At 46.0% G+C, this 14,655-nt stretch overlaps 1 protein-coding gene across 1 annotated transcript in view; it reads right to left on the bottom strand.

Moving 5' to 3' along the window:
- Positions 1 to 9,535, bottom strand: part of STMN2 (stathmin 2) — a 42,583-nt gene extending 33,048 nt beyond the window's left edge. The window contains exon 1 of the mRNA XM_061995002.1: positions 9,332 to 9,535. Coding sequence (XP_061850986.1) covers positions 9,332 to 9,350 — 19 coding nt within the window. The 5' untranslated portion in view covers positions 9,351 to 9,535. The remainder of the gene's footprint in view (positions 1 to 9,331) is intronic.
- Between the last annotated feature and the right edge of the window lie 5,120 nt (positions 9,536 to 14,655).

The raw sequence follows: 14,655 nt of genomic DNA, 5'->3' as shown, positions 1-14,655 counted from the left end.
TATCCTAGGTCACCTCCCTAAACTAAGACACCCGTTTGGAGCAAAACTAGTCAAAAAACCCTCCACCAAACCCCAACAATCCTTTTTTGTGGCTGTATGTGAGGGATCCCAATTTCTCCACACAATGATTGCTACAACAGTGATGGGTTTTGTGTATGAGTGTGTAAATTAGAATTTCTTTATGAACTTCTTGGACAGCTGCACCTTCAAAAAACAACATTTCTAAATGTATTCAGCAAACACTAATGTTCTGTGTAGATGCTGTACATCAGTTTAACTGCACATCCTGGCAGAAAGCGTTTAAAGTCACTTCATTTGTCAAATTATATATTAGCAGACAGGAAAAAGAAAAACATAATAAATGAAAGAGAAAATGAAATAATTACAGAGCAGCTTTACATGCTGGCATTACTCAGACACTCGATGTCTTGAGTATTTTGTTCCCAGGAGATACTACCTTTGCATCTGTCTATTTTTTTTCAACTGAGGATGCAGGTCTGTGCCGATTGAGGTCTCCAAAGCACTTCTTTTCAGTTCTTGAAAAGTTCTTGAAACTACAACAATAGATACATCCTGTGTTTTAGTCATGGATGCAGGATTGAGGCACTGGTACAGGCTTCCCAGAGAGGCTGTGGAGTCTCCTTCCTTGTAGGTCTTCAAGACCCGCCTGGACATGTTCCTATGTAACCTGATTTAGGCTGAACTGCTTCTGCAGGGAAGTTGGACTAGATGATCTCTAAAGGTCCCTTCCAACCCCTACCATTCTATGATTCTGTGTGTCCCAGGTAGAATTGCTGGATGATATTCACAGGGGGACTCACATTTCCAAATGGGATCAACAGTACTTTTAAACTGAATGAAATCCAACACCTCAAATGGTATCCTAGACAGAATTGTGAATAGCAGACATTCCTTCAAATCAGCTACCAATTTCTGTATCCCCATGGGTTAAGGATCAGCTGATTGTGCTGAGGCCACTGGCTGAATTCCACTGGCTCAAGTGAGGTAACACCTCAAGTGAGGTAACACCTCACTTGACTTTAAGTCAAGGTCAAAGCCCAACTAGAACTTAATTTAGCTTAACCTAGATAATTTAAAAATGTTACTATAAATACATGTGCACAAAATGAGGGCTAAAAGAGTCTCTATCCTTTACTTGATGCAAAGGGAAACATAGTGACAAATGACCAGGAAAAGGCTGAGGTACTTAATGTCTTCTTTTTCTCAGTCTTAATGGTAAAACTAGTTGTTTTCCAGATACTCAGCCCCCTGAGATGGAAGACAGGGACAGGGAGCTGAATGAAGATCCTATAATCCAAGAGGAAATGGTGTATGACCTGCTAACACCACTTAGACACACACAAGTCTATGGGGCTGGATGGAATCCACCCGAGGGTACTGGGAGAGCTGGTGGAAGTGCTCACCAAGCCATTCTGCATCATCTACCTGTAGTTTTGGCTTACCGGAGAGGTCCCAGAGGACTGGAGGATAGCAAATGTGCCACCCATCTACAAGAAAGGCTGAAAGGAAGATCCTGGGAACTACAGGCCTGTCAGCCTGACTTGAGTGCTGAGGAAGGCTATGGAGTAGATAGTCTTTTGATGATCACACTGCCGTCACACAGCACACATGGGACAATCTGGCAATCAGGCCCAGTCAGCATGGGTGTTTGAAAAGCAGGTCCCTCTTGACTGATCAGATCTCTTTCCATGACAAAATGACTTGCTTAGTGGATGTGGGAAAGGCTGTGGATGTGATCTTCCTGGACTTTAGTAAAGCCTTTGGCACTGTTTCTCACAACATCCTCCTGGAGAAACCGGCTGCCAATGGCTTGGCTGGGTTTACTCTTCACTGGGTAAAAAACGTTGGATGGACGGACCCAGAGAGTGGCGGTGAATGGAGTTAAATCCAGTTGGCAGCTGGTCACCAGTGGTGTTCCCCAGGGCTCAGTGTTGAGGCTTGTTCTGTTCAATGGCTTTAACAATAAAAGGGAATCCAGCGCACCCTCAGCAAGTTTGCAGACAGCACCAAGCTGGGTGGGAGTGCTGGTCTGCCTCAGGGCAGGAAGGCTCTTGAGAGAGATCTGGACAGGCTGGATTGAAGGGCCGAGGCCATCTGTATGAGGTTCAACAAGGCCAAGTGCTGGGTCTTGCATTTGAGCCATAACAATCTCATGCGATGCTACAGGCTTGAGGATGAGTGGCTGGAAAGCAGCCCAAAGGAAAAAGACTTGGGTCTCTTGGTCGATAACTGCTTGAATGTGAGCCAGCAGTGTACTCAGGTGGCCAAGAAGCCCAATAACGTCCTGGCTTGTATCAGAAATAGTGTGACCATCAGGACCAGGGAAGTGATTGTCCCTCTGTACTTGGCACTGATGAGGCTGCACCTTGAATATTGTTCTTGGTTTTGGGCCCCTCACTACAAGAAGGACATTTTGGTGCTGGATCATGTCCAGAAACAAAGCTGGTGGGGGGTCTAGAGCACAAGTCTTACAAGGAGCAGCTGAGTGAACTGGGGTTGTTTAGTTTGGAGAAATGGAGGCTGAGAGGAGACTTTATTGCTCTCTACAACTAACTGAAAAGAAGTTGTGGCAAGGTGGGTATTCATCACTTCTCTCGAGTTACAAATGACAGGACAAGAGGAAATGGCCTCAAGTTGCGCAAGGGGAAGTTTAGATTAGATAGTGCGAAAGAATTTTCACTGAATGGGTTATCAGGCATTGGAACAGGCATCACAGTGAAGCATTTGAGTCGCCATCCCTGCAGATATCCATAAGACATGTAGATGTGGTGCTTAGGGACATGGTTTAGTGGTGGACATGGCAGCGCTATGGTAATGGTTGGACTTGATCTTAAACATCTTTTCCAACTCGTGATTTACAAAGTTCGCTCATCTATTGTTCATTTTATGAATACTGCTGAAGCAGACATGTTCTCTACAAGCCACCTGATGACAGCAACAGTTTCTGTTTATAATGATGACTTGTATGGACAACTGACATTGGATTTTTGAAGGCAGATACTGTGGAAGTGAGCAACCACTGATGGTTCATTGTGAGATATTTGATCCTCCTTAAAGCACTGGACAGAATTCCTGAGAGTAGCAAGAGAAAGGACTTTGAAGCTTCGTAAGGTAAGTTGAAGGCCAAACGTACTCCATATATATATAGCTTGGGGAGACCACACTCTGTGAGAAGACTTAAGAACTTCACCCTTAGTCCCTTACGTTCAAGTGGTAGCTTTCGTGAGTTAATTTTCCAACTACATCAATTATTTAGAGTGAAACCATTTTAGGTTCCCTACTTTAAGACAGTCAGGGCTTGATGTTTTTCAGGAGCACTGAACAACTCTTGTTCCTTTTGACTAAGAACTAATAAGGTAGTTATATTAGATTTACATGAAAAATGCTGCACAGGTCAAATATTGCCCAGACCTACCTGTTTTGGCAACCTCTTGATCTCTGTGTTCCAGACTATATGATAATGCCTACTTCTCACAGAAGGCTCTTTGGAGAATTAATTAATTCATTTTGCATAGTCTTTGAAAGCTAAAACGCTATCTAAATATACTGCTGGATCTAAGTGTCCCATCTCTCTTTGGTAATGAGTTTTTTTAACTATTGCTATTAATTTTAAAATAGAGAATTCTTTTCTAAATAAATGAATATAAATGTTACCTGAGAAAAATCTACCCATCAGGTTGCACATAGATTTGAAAATAACAAATAGGTGTGAAAAATGTGATCTAGAAGAATGTACTATTGTAGTACAAACACAAAACAAACAAAAAAAATTAAATAATCCAGGCTTATTTTACTGTGGCTTGGATGAGTAGACAGTGAGGTGGATCGAGAGCTGGCTGAATGGCAGAGCCCAGAGGGTGCTGATCAACAGAGCTGAGTCAAGTTGGAGGCTTGTGGCCAGTGGGGTTCCACAGCAGTTAGTTGTGGGGCCACTCTTGTTCAACATCTTCATCAATGACCTGGATGAGGGGACAGAATGTACCCTCAGCAAGTTGGCTGATAACACCAAACTTTGAGGACTGGCTGATTCCCCAGAAGGCTGTGCTGCCATTCAGTGGAATCTCAACCAGCTTGAGAGCTGGGCAGAGAGGAACCTCATGAGGTTCAACAAGGACAAGTGCATAGTCCTGCGTCTGGGAAGGAACAATCCCATGCACCAATACAGGCTGGGGGTTGAACTGCTGGAGAGCAGCTCTGCAGAGAGAGACCTGGGAGTCCTGGTTGGCAATAAACTGAATATGAGCCAGTAATGTGCCCTTATGGCCAAGAAGGCCAATGGCATCCTGGGATGCATCAAGAAGAGTGTGGGCAGCTGGTCAAGGGAGGTTCTGCTCCCCCTCTACTCTGTCCTGGTGAGGCCTCATCTGGAGTACTGTGTCCATTTTTGGGCTCCCCAGCTCAAGGGGGAGAGGAAAGTTCTGTAAAGAGTCAAACACAGGGTCACTGGGATGATCAAGGGATTGGAGCATCTTTCTTACGAGCAAAGGCTGTGGGACCTAGAGCTGTTAATCCTAGAGAAGAGCAGACTGAGTAGGGACCTCATTAATACTTACAAGTATTTAAAAGCTGTATGTCAAGGGAATGGGACGCCACTTTTTTTTTCTCTAGTGTCCATTCATAGGACTGGGGATAATGGACAAAAGCTGGAACAGAAAAGGTTTCACCGAAACTTAAGGAAAAACTTCTTTACTGTGAGGGTGATGGCGCCCTGGCACAGGCTGCCCAGGAAGGTTGTGGATTCTGCTTCTCTGGAGGTTCAAAACCCTCCTGGACGTGTTCCTGAGTGACCTGATCTAGGTGGTCTTGCTTTAGCAAGGAGATTGGACTAGATGATCTTTAGAGGTCCCTTCCAACCCCTACTATTCTGTGATTCCATAATTAGACCAAGGAAATTCAAATTGGCAAATGAATTACTTGAATACACTATGGAATAGGGAACCCTTTAGTCTAAATAGAGCTTATATTGGGACAAAGAAGAGATGGAGGTGAAGATGAGCAAACACTTTGGAAGTGTTCAAGCTGCTGAATTTAATTTTTGTTTCCTCAGTGTGTTATGAGATATCTTTCATAAGATGATGGAATAGATGATGCTCCATCCTCCTGCCTGTACATTTCATAGGGTAAGTAAAGAACTGCTGTAAGACAATATAAATTCTTAGCCCTATGGACTCTTTTAAAAAATATTACTGCCTCAATTTTCAATATCAGAAAGAGCAATCTCTTTAAAAACAGGAAAACAATGTGAATAGGTGTTAAACTTCATCTGTCTAGTGAATTGTACTTGCGAGAAACTTTTTATTAGCTTAGTAATCAAAATTCTCAGAAAAAATAAACTATTTGAAACGGTTATTCTGCTAAATCTTGACAAAATTTGGAATAATGGTGTCTCAGACTAATAGCATTTCTAACATTCTGAGACAATACACTCTTTTCTGAATCTTGTCTACATTCCTATTTGTGTATTCAGATGCATAATTTTCTAACAGCAGAAAATAATTCAGGGCTGGCTTGCGTTCATTTATTTCTAAAAGGGGAAGAACTGTACATTTTTATAAAAGAAGAAGGTCAAAACCTTCTGCTAAAACCTGCATAATACAGAAAAGAGCATGTTCAGTCCAGATTCAGCCTAGTACTTAGTCTTATGTGTTTAACTTGAAGCTGTTGCTGCCATTGATGTCCAGATGACTATTCATGTGCAACTGTCAAAGATAAGCATTTGTTTAATTGTAGTAAGTTTACTGGTAGATCAGAGGCAGAATGTTTACCCCTATGCATTAAAAAAAAGCCTAGTTATTGAAATAATTGAGCTATTTAAACATAACCACACACTTATTTAAGACTTCATATGTATGTTTGCATACTAGATAAGACAATAATATAGTACTCAATTAACAGACAAACTTGCCAGTGACAATGCATCCATCAAGCTAAGTATCAAAATCTGAGCTTGTAACTCGCAAATGACAAAGCACAACAATTCTGAAGCACTTTTACAACAGTTTAATCAGTCTTACTGAGATATGCAAAGGAGGAAGCATGGGGCTGCCTGAATTCCCTTACCCTCATAATCCCACCCATTTATCATGTTATACAGTTCCTGACTATCTTAAAAGGAGTCTGAACTAAAACACTTCTTTAACACATTAACACATATCCTATATATTTTTGCTAAACATCCTCCTATAAAACAAACAAGAACCATAATCAGGGCTGAGACTTTCTGTATGGTAACTGTGGAATGCCTATGGAATATTCTTTAAATTAAACACTGCAGGGAATCAAGGAAATAACCATTTCAGACACTTTTTTTCAGTTCCAGTGACATCACTGCTTCATCTTCACACTGCCATGTACATAAGTTTATCCAGCCAGGTATATGGCCTACCAGGTCTGTGGTGATCCCACCTGCAAAAGCTGCCAATTTATGTAACATGCAGGGAGTACAAAGTACAAAAAAGCCTACCCATTCAATCCAGACTTCATCTGGAAGATGGCGTCAAGGGGAGGACGCAATTAAAAGCTCCAGAATTTCTGTACAGTTGTGTTATATGACATTTCAAACTGACACACTTATATATACTTAAATATAAGCAGTTCAATAAATAGATGCGATTGGGAGATCAGGGTATGTGTGTGCCTGATGTTCATCAGAAAGAACTTCATTGGCACTGAGGGTGTACTGAGCCGCAGAAATTCTTGCAGCTGTTGAAATTCCTATGTGAGTCAAAGGAGCTTTCTTTGAAAACCTTCTAGTTAAATGAGTCTAAGAGAAAATTATGTTTAATTTCGCTTTCTGTGGCAGAACATAAACACAAGCTTATCAAGGTATTTAGCATCTCCCTAACCTATTTGAAGATTTCTGTCCAAAGCCAGGACTACTCACATGCTTAAACTCAGACACCTGCCTAAGTGCCTTGCTGGCCCTGGGCCAGAAACATAATAGTGGGTCAGCTTAAGCTGATTAGAAATGTTCAGTAGGCTCCAGTGGCAGCAGGATCTAGCCTTTATTGCCACTTTGCAAAATACAGTGTTCAACGGGGAAAAAAAATTAGGCACTGAGTAGTTCTCTCAGTGGTCTATTGGGTAAAGCTTGAGTACAAAACAAATGTAGCTTATTTAGTACCAACTGGAAATGTGTGTGACTGAGAATGTATCTATTTTTCCACATTAAAAGAGAATTTGTTGCCTATTAGCAAAGAAGAAAAAGAAGAAACGGTGAAAGGAATCCTTAACCTTTGTGAGTTTAAAGGGGGAGGATGCTTTTAATAATAGATTTTTATTTTTAATTGAAAGCCATTGTAATTACTATCTTTTAGAAACCTAAACTAGGTAGTTATATTTCTTTTTACTGCTTTCGTATGTAGCTTGTTAACCAGGCATTAACAAGCAAACTGGCGTGACACAGTCAATCTGTCTCTAGGCAAATCCAATGATTTCAGGCACCTTTCTTACTGCAGAAACCTTTATATTTGTGAGTGCTGCGAGATCATTAACACAAGGCCAAAGAGCCCTTTCTTCCCTAGTGACAGAATTCCTAACAGGGCCTTCTGCAACAATAAGTCTCCGACAGACTACAAATTATCAATACCGATTACCAGCTTGCTGCAGTGGGGAGGGGACGGCGTGCTCGGCACTGCAGGGCTGGCCAGGCTCCCGCAGCCCCTGTCTCCCTCCCCTATTTGCATCTACAGCTGTCTCGTGCCTTGTTCCCAGGGGTGCCACAGCCAGGTTAAATGGCTTTCAATCCACAATTATTCCTCGGGAATGCAACATCAGCATTCAAATAAATAAATGTATAAAGTATCGCTTACAGCCAGTGCTTGGAGGATTTAAGGTAACTTTGTGCAATGTGATTAAGACTGATAAATGAGTCTGCACAGAATGGGAATTTGAATGAGATTTGCTTTCTGGGGAAGGATAATAACTGTGTTGAAGCTTTCCATTCTTATATTGTGGGATTTGAGCGTGTATGACTTTAATAGTGAATGATTGTGAAAACTGGAATGCGTCAAACAAATCTTGCCTCACTTCTCCCCTCCGTCTCCCTCTCCCCGAAAAAAAACCCCAAAACCCAGAAAAATCAAGGAGCAATAGATCTGGATGCTTTCAGCAGCCTGGCTCCGCGGTTGGTCTCCTTCCCTCGCTCCCACACCCTCCACTCCGATTTTCCGCTCCCCCACCCACTCCGGCAGCCTCCCTAGAACAAAGGGGCCAGGGCCTGGCTGCCGCCTCCCGCTGCTCCTGCCAGCAGCAGCACCAGAACCCCGTACCCAGACGGGCTCCGAGGGCAAAGACCTCCGGCGCCGCGGATGCCCCCCGGGGCCGGCGCTGCGGCGAGGACCGCGCCGCTACCGCACCACGCCCCGCCCCGCCCGGCCCGGCCCGGCGCGGCCGCTCCCCGGGGCTGGTCGGGGGGCGGCGCGCCGCGGCGGCGGGGCGCAGGGTGCGGCTCCTGGCCGGGGGGGGCGCCGGGGAGGGAGAGAGAATGGAAGGATGCTCTGCTTGCAGCTGAAAAACGCCAGACAACAGCAACCCTGGAAAGGTGTCCCCAGGGAGGGAAAACCAGGGTGGGAACTGCTAGCACATACCAGCTATCGGTGATGCAGTGACCTACTTCAGCCCCCCCGCCCCGTCCCGTCTCCCCCCTCCCCGGCAGACTGCAGGTGCGGGTAGCGCCGGGGCAGCGGGCGAGCGGCAGCTCCTTCCCGTGCCCCTCCCGTCGGGCTGGGCGCGGCCGGCCCGCAGTGCGCGCCGCCGCAGGTGCCCGCCTCGCCGCAGCCCGCTGCGCCCCGCCGCCGGCCCGGCCCTGAGCTCCCTGCCCCGCGTCAAGGGGCTCCGCTCGGCCGTGCCCTTCCTCCTTCCCTTTTTTTTTTTTCCTCCCCACGCCGTTCGCGGTTCGTTTCAGAAGCAGAGGGGAGCAGTCGACGGGGGCTGGGGTGGTGGGAGGCGTATTTATAACCAGGATAACTTTCCGCTTCATTTTCTTTTTTTCTTTTCTTTTTTTAATGGCATAATACAGATATTCATCTTTAAAATAACGACAGCCGTTTCCAAATTAGGCTGTGCTTGTGCGCTAACCTCACCCATCAGTAAATAATTAGTCTGATCTCAGGACGTTAAAAGAGCCCCGGGTGTGTCTCCCCCCCCCCCCCCGCCTTTAATCTGATCAAAGAAATTAAAAATACGTTTAGCGTTGCCTTGATTTTTCCCTAAACTTTAGGGACGCTGAGAAGATCACCCAGTGTCCGTAGCAGTCCCAGGCAATAGCGGCCGTTGCACTGGCTGAAGAAAAAGAGATGCAGTTTCTTACCCATTGCTGTTTTGGCCATGGTGGGATGTGCAGGCTCTCAGAGGCAGTGAAGGCAAAGGGGTCCAGCTACAGCAGTGGAGAGAGGGAGAGAAGACTGAATAAGGCACTGAGTCAGCAGAGTGGGGCTGTGCAAGAGAAGGAGCAAGAGGCAGGAGCCCATGAATAATTATCACTCCTCTACCCAAGCAGATTGGCTCTAGAGGTCCCCTGACATGACTCCTGCAGAGCCAGAATCTCTGGGCATTAAATATTGATCCACCAATGGTGCTGGAGTACAAAGTGCCAGAATGCAGTTTGAAATGGAAATCAGTCCTTGAATGCCTCTCCCCCCTCGGTCTGGCTTTAATAGTACATTCCATGTCAAATGCTTTATGTCTTACATGAAAAAAGCCTATTGGTGTTGAAGGCTCTGCTGTTGCTACCTGTAAAACATGCACAAATTAATTTTAACACATTTTTTTCCCAAAGATATGACCAAAAAAAGAGACCAATGCAAGGGACTTTTTAAACCATCTCAGCAAAGCAGCTGCTTCAGATTGTTTTTACCTTTGCATACGATTTCCTACAAATGTATACAGATACCATATTCCATTGTTTTATATGGAATGTTTCTGCATTTTAGTATGTTTTAGCATCCCCAGACCTAATTGGGAAAAACTCTGCTAAAACTTGTGGAATGGCAGCTGAACCCAATCACATTCTTGAAGGGGTCTGGAAAGCCAAAAAATCAAGATAAATGTAAAGTTGACAACCACTTCCCTGATGTACTGTAGCAAGAGCCACTGTAAAGTTACAAGCTTGATTCACTTTATCAAGTGGGCAGAATGGGACCAAATATGATTATGATTATGAAAGAGGAGGGACACTTTATAAGGATTCTCTACATTCATTTTAAGAACTTTCCTCGTCAAGAGGAAAGACAGTGACATGACTGCCAGCCACTAAACAGATATGGGCAGTTAATTGCAATTCTTGCTAGAACATGCCAGTGATGAGCTGTATCTGTACACCTCCTAGGGCTGGTAGCAGTTGTTGGCCTAGAGGAGACAGACTCCAAGGTGGTGGTACGAAGAGAAGACACTCAGTCTTTACCTTCTCATCCTGACACAGTCCAGCTGGAGCTCTTTTGTCTCTCCCAGGGGAACACCAGCCTTATTGTCAAAAGCTTGCGGTGGTAACAGACTCACACACTATTTACAGATACAGGACAAATTTTCAGCATGGATATTGGAGGATACTACTTGTGGAATTGTCTCATGGTGTGTGTGGTGGGTGAGATAAGCAGGAGAGTGGGCAGAGGTCTCCAGGGTGGGGCTGTGCTCTCCTACAGCAGGCAGGGCATTGGCACCATTCTTCCTCCAGCTGCACAGTCCGCACAGTGTGCCAGCACTGACTGATGCTCTTCTTCTGTGTGTGCTTCCCTAGACCAAGATTATGCTTTTCATGCTTCCTGGAGGTCAGTAAACAACATCTTGTAAAGCAAGGCCACGAGCATGAGTCCGGGGCCAGCTTTCTGAGTCACTACTGATTTGTGAGTTGCAGGAACCAGGATTTCTGTGTTTTTTTTTTTTTTTCTTTAGATGAGAATAGTGAAATCTGGAAACGAGTCTGGGGAGGGAAACATCCTCAAACTGTATAGTCTGCACAGAGGGACGTGTGTGATTCACCAGGGCGTGAGCTGCAGCACGGCAGATGCCGTGATGGCTTCCTGCTGAGGCAGCTTTGGCTGGTTGGCAGGGTAGGATGAGGCAGGCTTGTTGGGATGCAGGGGGTGACCTGCCTTCCTGGAAGGCCTTGCCCACATGAGAGCAGGACGGCAGACCCGGGGGGCCCTGTGGCCTTTTAGGCTGAAACACTTCTGAGCCTTGAGCTGTGTGCCTACGCCTGGGGTAGAGTGAGCAGTAGACCGAATTGTGCCGCGATGTCTAATGTGAGAAGCTTACTCCTAGAAGGAAATGCTAAGAAACGGCTGAGTGCTGTGCATAAAAGGGCAGAGGGCTGGGAAGCCTCGCCCGAACAGAGAGACACCCCCAGCCCCAATACGCGGGCTCAAGCAGACAGACCTAAGCCGTGGTGGGGCCCTCTCAGCGGCGCAGGCGGCGGCGGGACCGCCCGGTCCTGCGCGGGGCGGGGCGCGGCGCGGCGCGGCGGCACGGGCGGAGGGTGCCCAGGCGCTCTCCGTGGTGCTGGAGGCGGCGGCGCTGCTGGGGCAGCTGCGTCCGGCCAGGGCGGACGGGCAAGCGGGGCGGGCAGCAGGACGGACGCGGGCAGGAGGCGGGCAGCGGGGCAGGCGAAAAGGCGGCTGGCAGGATGGGGACACGGAGGGGTTAGGCGTGCCCTCCTCTCGCCCCCCCATCCCGCAGGCCCAGTGCGGCATCCGCAGCGCGGAGCGGGTAAAGGGCCGCGGAGCCGACTCCGCCCGGACGGCCGCTTCTCGCCGCCCTGCTGCCTTCCCGGCACGTGGCGACACCGGGGAAACGGCTGCGTTCGGCTTTGCTCTGCGGGGCTCAGCTGCTCGGTGGTGGAGGGGACACCAGGACTGCTCTGCTGTAATGCATCTTGGCTCGGCTCCTCATCCCCCCGCCGCGGCACCCGGCACGCCCAGCAGGCAGCAAACCCGCCCTAGCATCTGTCTTTCCGTTGTTTGTTTGTTTAATTCTGTTCTCCCACTCCTCGGAGCTAAACTAGCAGCGAAGGGCGGCAGGAAGGGCGGAAGGGTTCTCGTCGGCGGAGGGTTCCCCAGCCCTTCAAGAGGAAGCTTACTGCGGTATCCGCCGTCGCCCCGCCGCCCTACCAGCAGCATTTCCCCGGTCCCTGCCCGACGCCGCCCCGGCCACTCGCCGCGGCGGGAGCGGCTCCTCTGCCCGGGTGGCCGGGCGCCCCAGGCCGGGAACCCAGCCGCCACCCCTCCGAGGGAGCCTGCCCGGCGCTGCCGGGGGTTGTGGGGCCGGGCGACAGCTCGTCTCTACCCTGAGAAAGGGATGCCAAGCTCCCGGGGCGCGGGTTGCCCAGAAAGCTGTGGAAGAAATTGCATGGCAATCACTGTCATGTCAAACCCTTGGCATGTACGGAGTAGCTATCAGACACTCCATACATCATTTCTGATCCACTGGCACCTTTTAATGTTGAGGCTCACATAAATTTTAGAGGAGCATGAATTAAGCTCCAGCATGTCCTAGCAAGGCTAGGACTTGGTTTTGTGGTTTTGTTTTTTTTTTTTCACAGTCTGGGCCTTCTCATGACTGACATTAAAATACATTTTCAGCCCAGCCTACTGACAGGTTTGTGGATATATAGGCTGTACGAATGTGCTGCTGCTGAGCAAAGCACACCTTAACTGCTTCTTAAGCAGTGGGATGTAACTGAAGCTTTCATCCCACTTTTGTTGGACACGTCTTCACTGGTCTTGGCTTTTTGGGGTTTTTTTTGTTTTTTTTTTTTTCCCCCCTCCTCTATTTGTTCTTTTCTCTATTTGTTAGACAGGATCTTACTTTTTATCCCTTTGCAAAGGAGGAGGGGAGGTGACACTGAAAAAAGTGTTTATGCAGCACTTTGAAGACTATTGTTGCTAGGTAGATTAAGTACATTGGCACTGAAATAATACAAATGGCAGAGAGGGGAGTTGGTCATGAATCTCTTGCTCTCTGCCTGTGCTTTGTGTCTCTGCTACACAGACTAGGAGACTGTAGCCCTGTTTAACTCTCTTAAGTATCTTTAGAAATTAGTCTTTTTCTTAATGACTTTTGAGGTACTTGTTTATGCTTAGCCTTTGTCATTAGGAAATGTCCTTTATTTAGAACAGCTGATTTTTTTTTTCCTTTGGTCACTCCTACTTCTTCTTTAGGCCTCCTGGAACAATTTCTATCTATGCAATTTCAGAAAAATAAATAGTAATTAGTTCATGATTAGCATGCTTTCATTGCTATTGCTTCCAACTCCTCCCCGTAACCTATGGTAAAAGATATCATTCAGACTGCATGATGAAGTCCTCCAAAGCCAGAGAAGAATGGTGCCTGTGCAACCTTAATTACCCTTCCTATGCATATGTATCATGATACAGTTTTAAATTATACACTCACATGCTATTTTTTTTCCACCAGATTCTCCCTACATACACAACAAGATGAATGATGTTCCCTTGGTGAGACTATTTGATATTTTATTTTCATTCTGTTCTCATAAAACAGAACCTTGACACAGTCAAGGTTCAGTGCCCTTGAAAGCATGGATACAATAAAGATTTCCTTGCAAGGGTGTTTGCCAGAATATTTTCCTGATGTGGGTGAAAAAAATCTTTTGTCTAGCCTTATGCTTCACAGTGGGTTAAGCATAGATTAGAAGATGTCAGCATAGTTTGTATTTCAGTAAGTAACTAAACCCTGCGTATTTTAATGTGAAATTTACAGAGAAAGACTACTAACATATGCATGTGTGATTTTGTAATTTTTGTAGTGTTTTATCTCTTTTGTAACTGTTTTTTCTGCAGTCTTCTGCAGAGCGCTATAAATATACCAACCAGATGAAAGGATTAGCTGTATACTGAAAGTATGGGGGGCAGGAAAGAGCAGTGATACATATGCATAACAGTGTCTCGTGTCTGGTGTGGTCAGTGTTTTCTTCTTGAATTGTATTTTTCATATCCTTTCATTTTCCTATGTAAAATTTGAGGTATAATGGAATAATGTGATGTTACATTTCCATTAGCATTTCTCCACTTCTGAAATCACACTTTTTTTGCCAGGCATAGACTATGTAAAAATCATCTTGTTAAAGCTTGATAGTGGCTTCATAAGCCAGCTGCAAATGATGTCACTGTTAGTGATTTCAGTTGCTGCTGATTCCACATACATGTTGGAGTAGTGCAGCTTTAGTGCTCACCTGGTTTCATGCAGGCTTTTATACTTGCACGGCTGCACATGGTGTTCCATTCAGCAGTATACAGGATCACTGTGGGGAAGCTGAATAATGGTATGATGGTATTTGCAGATTTTTTTTTTCACTGAAAATCTGTAAGCAATAGCTTAATGCTAACACAGGGATTGTGCATAATGAGATCTCCCTCAACGGTCTTGTCCATAAGATGTGAGCTAAAGCTAAGTAAGGCTGCATGATGGGAGTGACTTGGCTGCACCTAGAATCTGTGGAAGATGGGGCAAATTGCAGTGGAAATCAATTGCATGATTCTGAATGAGGACAGCAGTGTTCATGAGACCATGAGAACTGTTGTGGGATCAAATCAAGGGGTCATCTGTCCAGTGTCCTGTAAATTGTGTATCCTTCCCGTAGTAGTTTTTTTCTGGGCCAAACTGGTGGTTTAGCCCTGG

This window comes from Colius striatus, chromosome 4 (assembly GCF_028858725.1).
Source record: "Colius striatus isolate bColStr4 chromosome 4, bColStr4.1.hap1, whole genome shotgun sequence".
NCBI classification, from domain to species: domain Eukaryota; kingdom Metazoa; phylum Chordata; class Aves; order Coliiformes; family Coliidae; genus Colius; species Colius striatus.
Note: the sequence above shows the minus strand (reverse complement) of the source record. Positions and strands in the feature narration are given on the sequence as shown.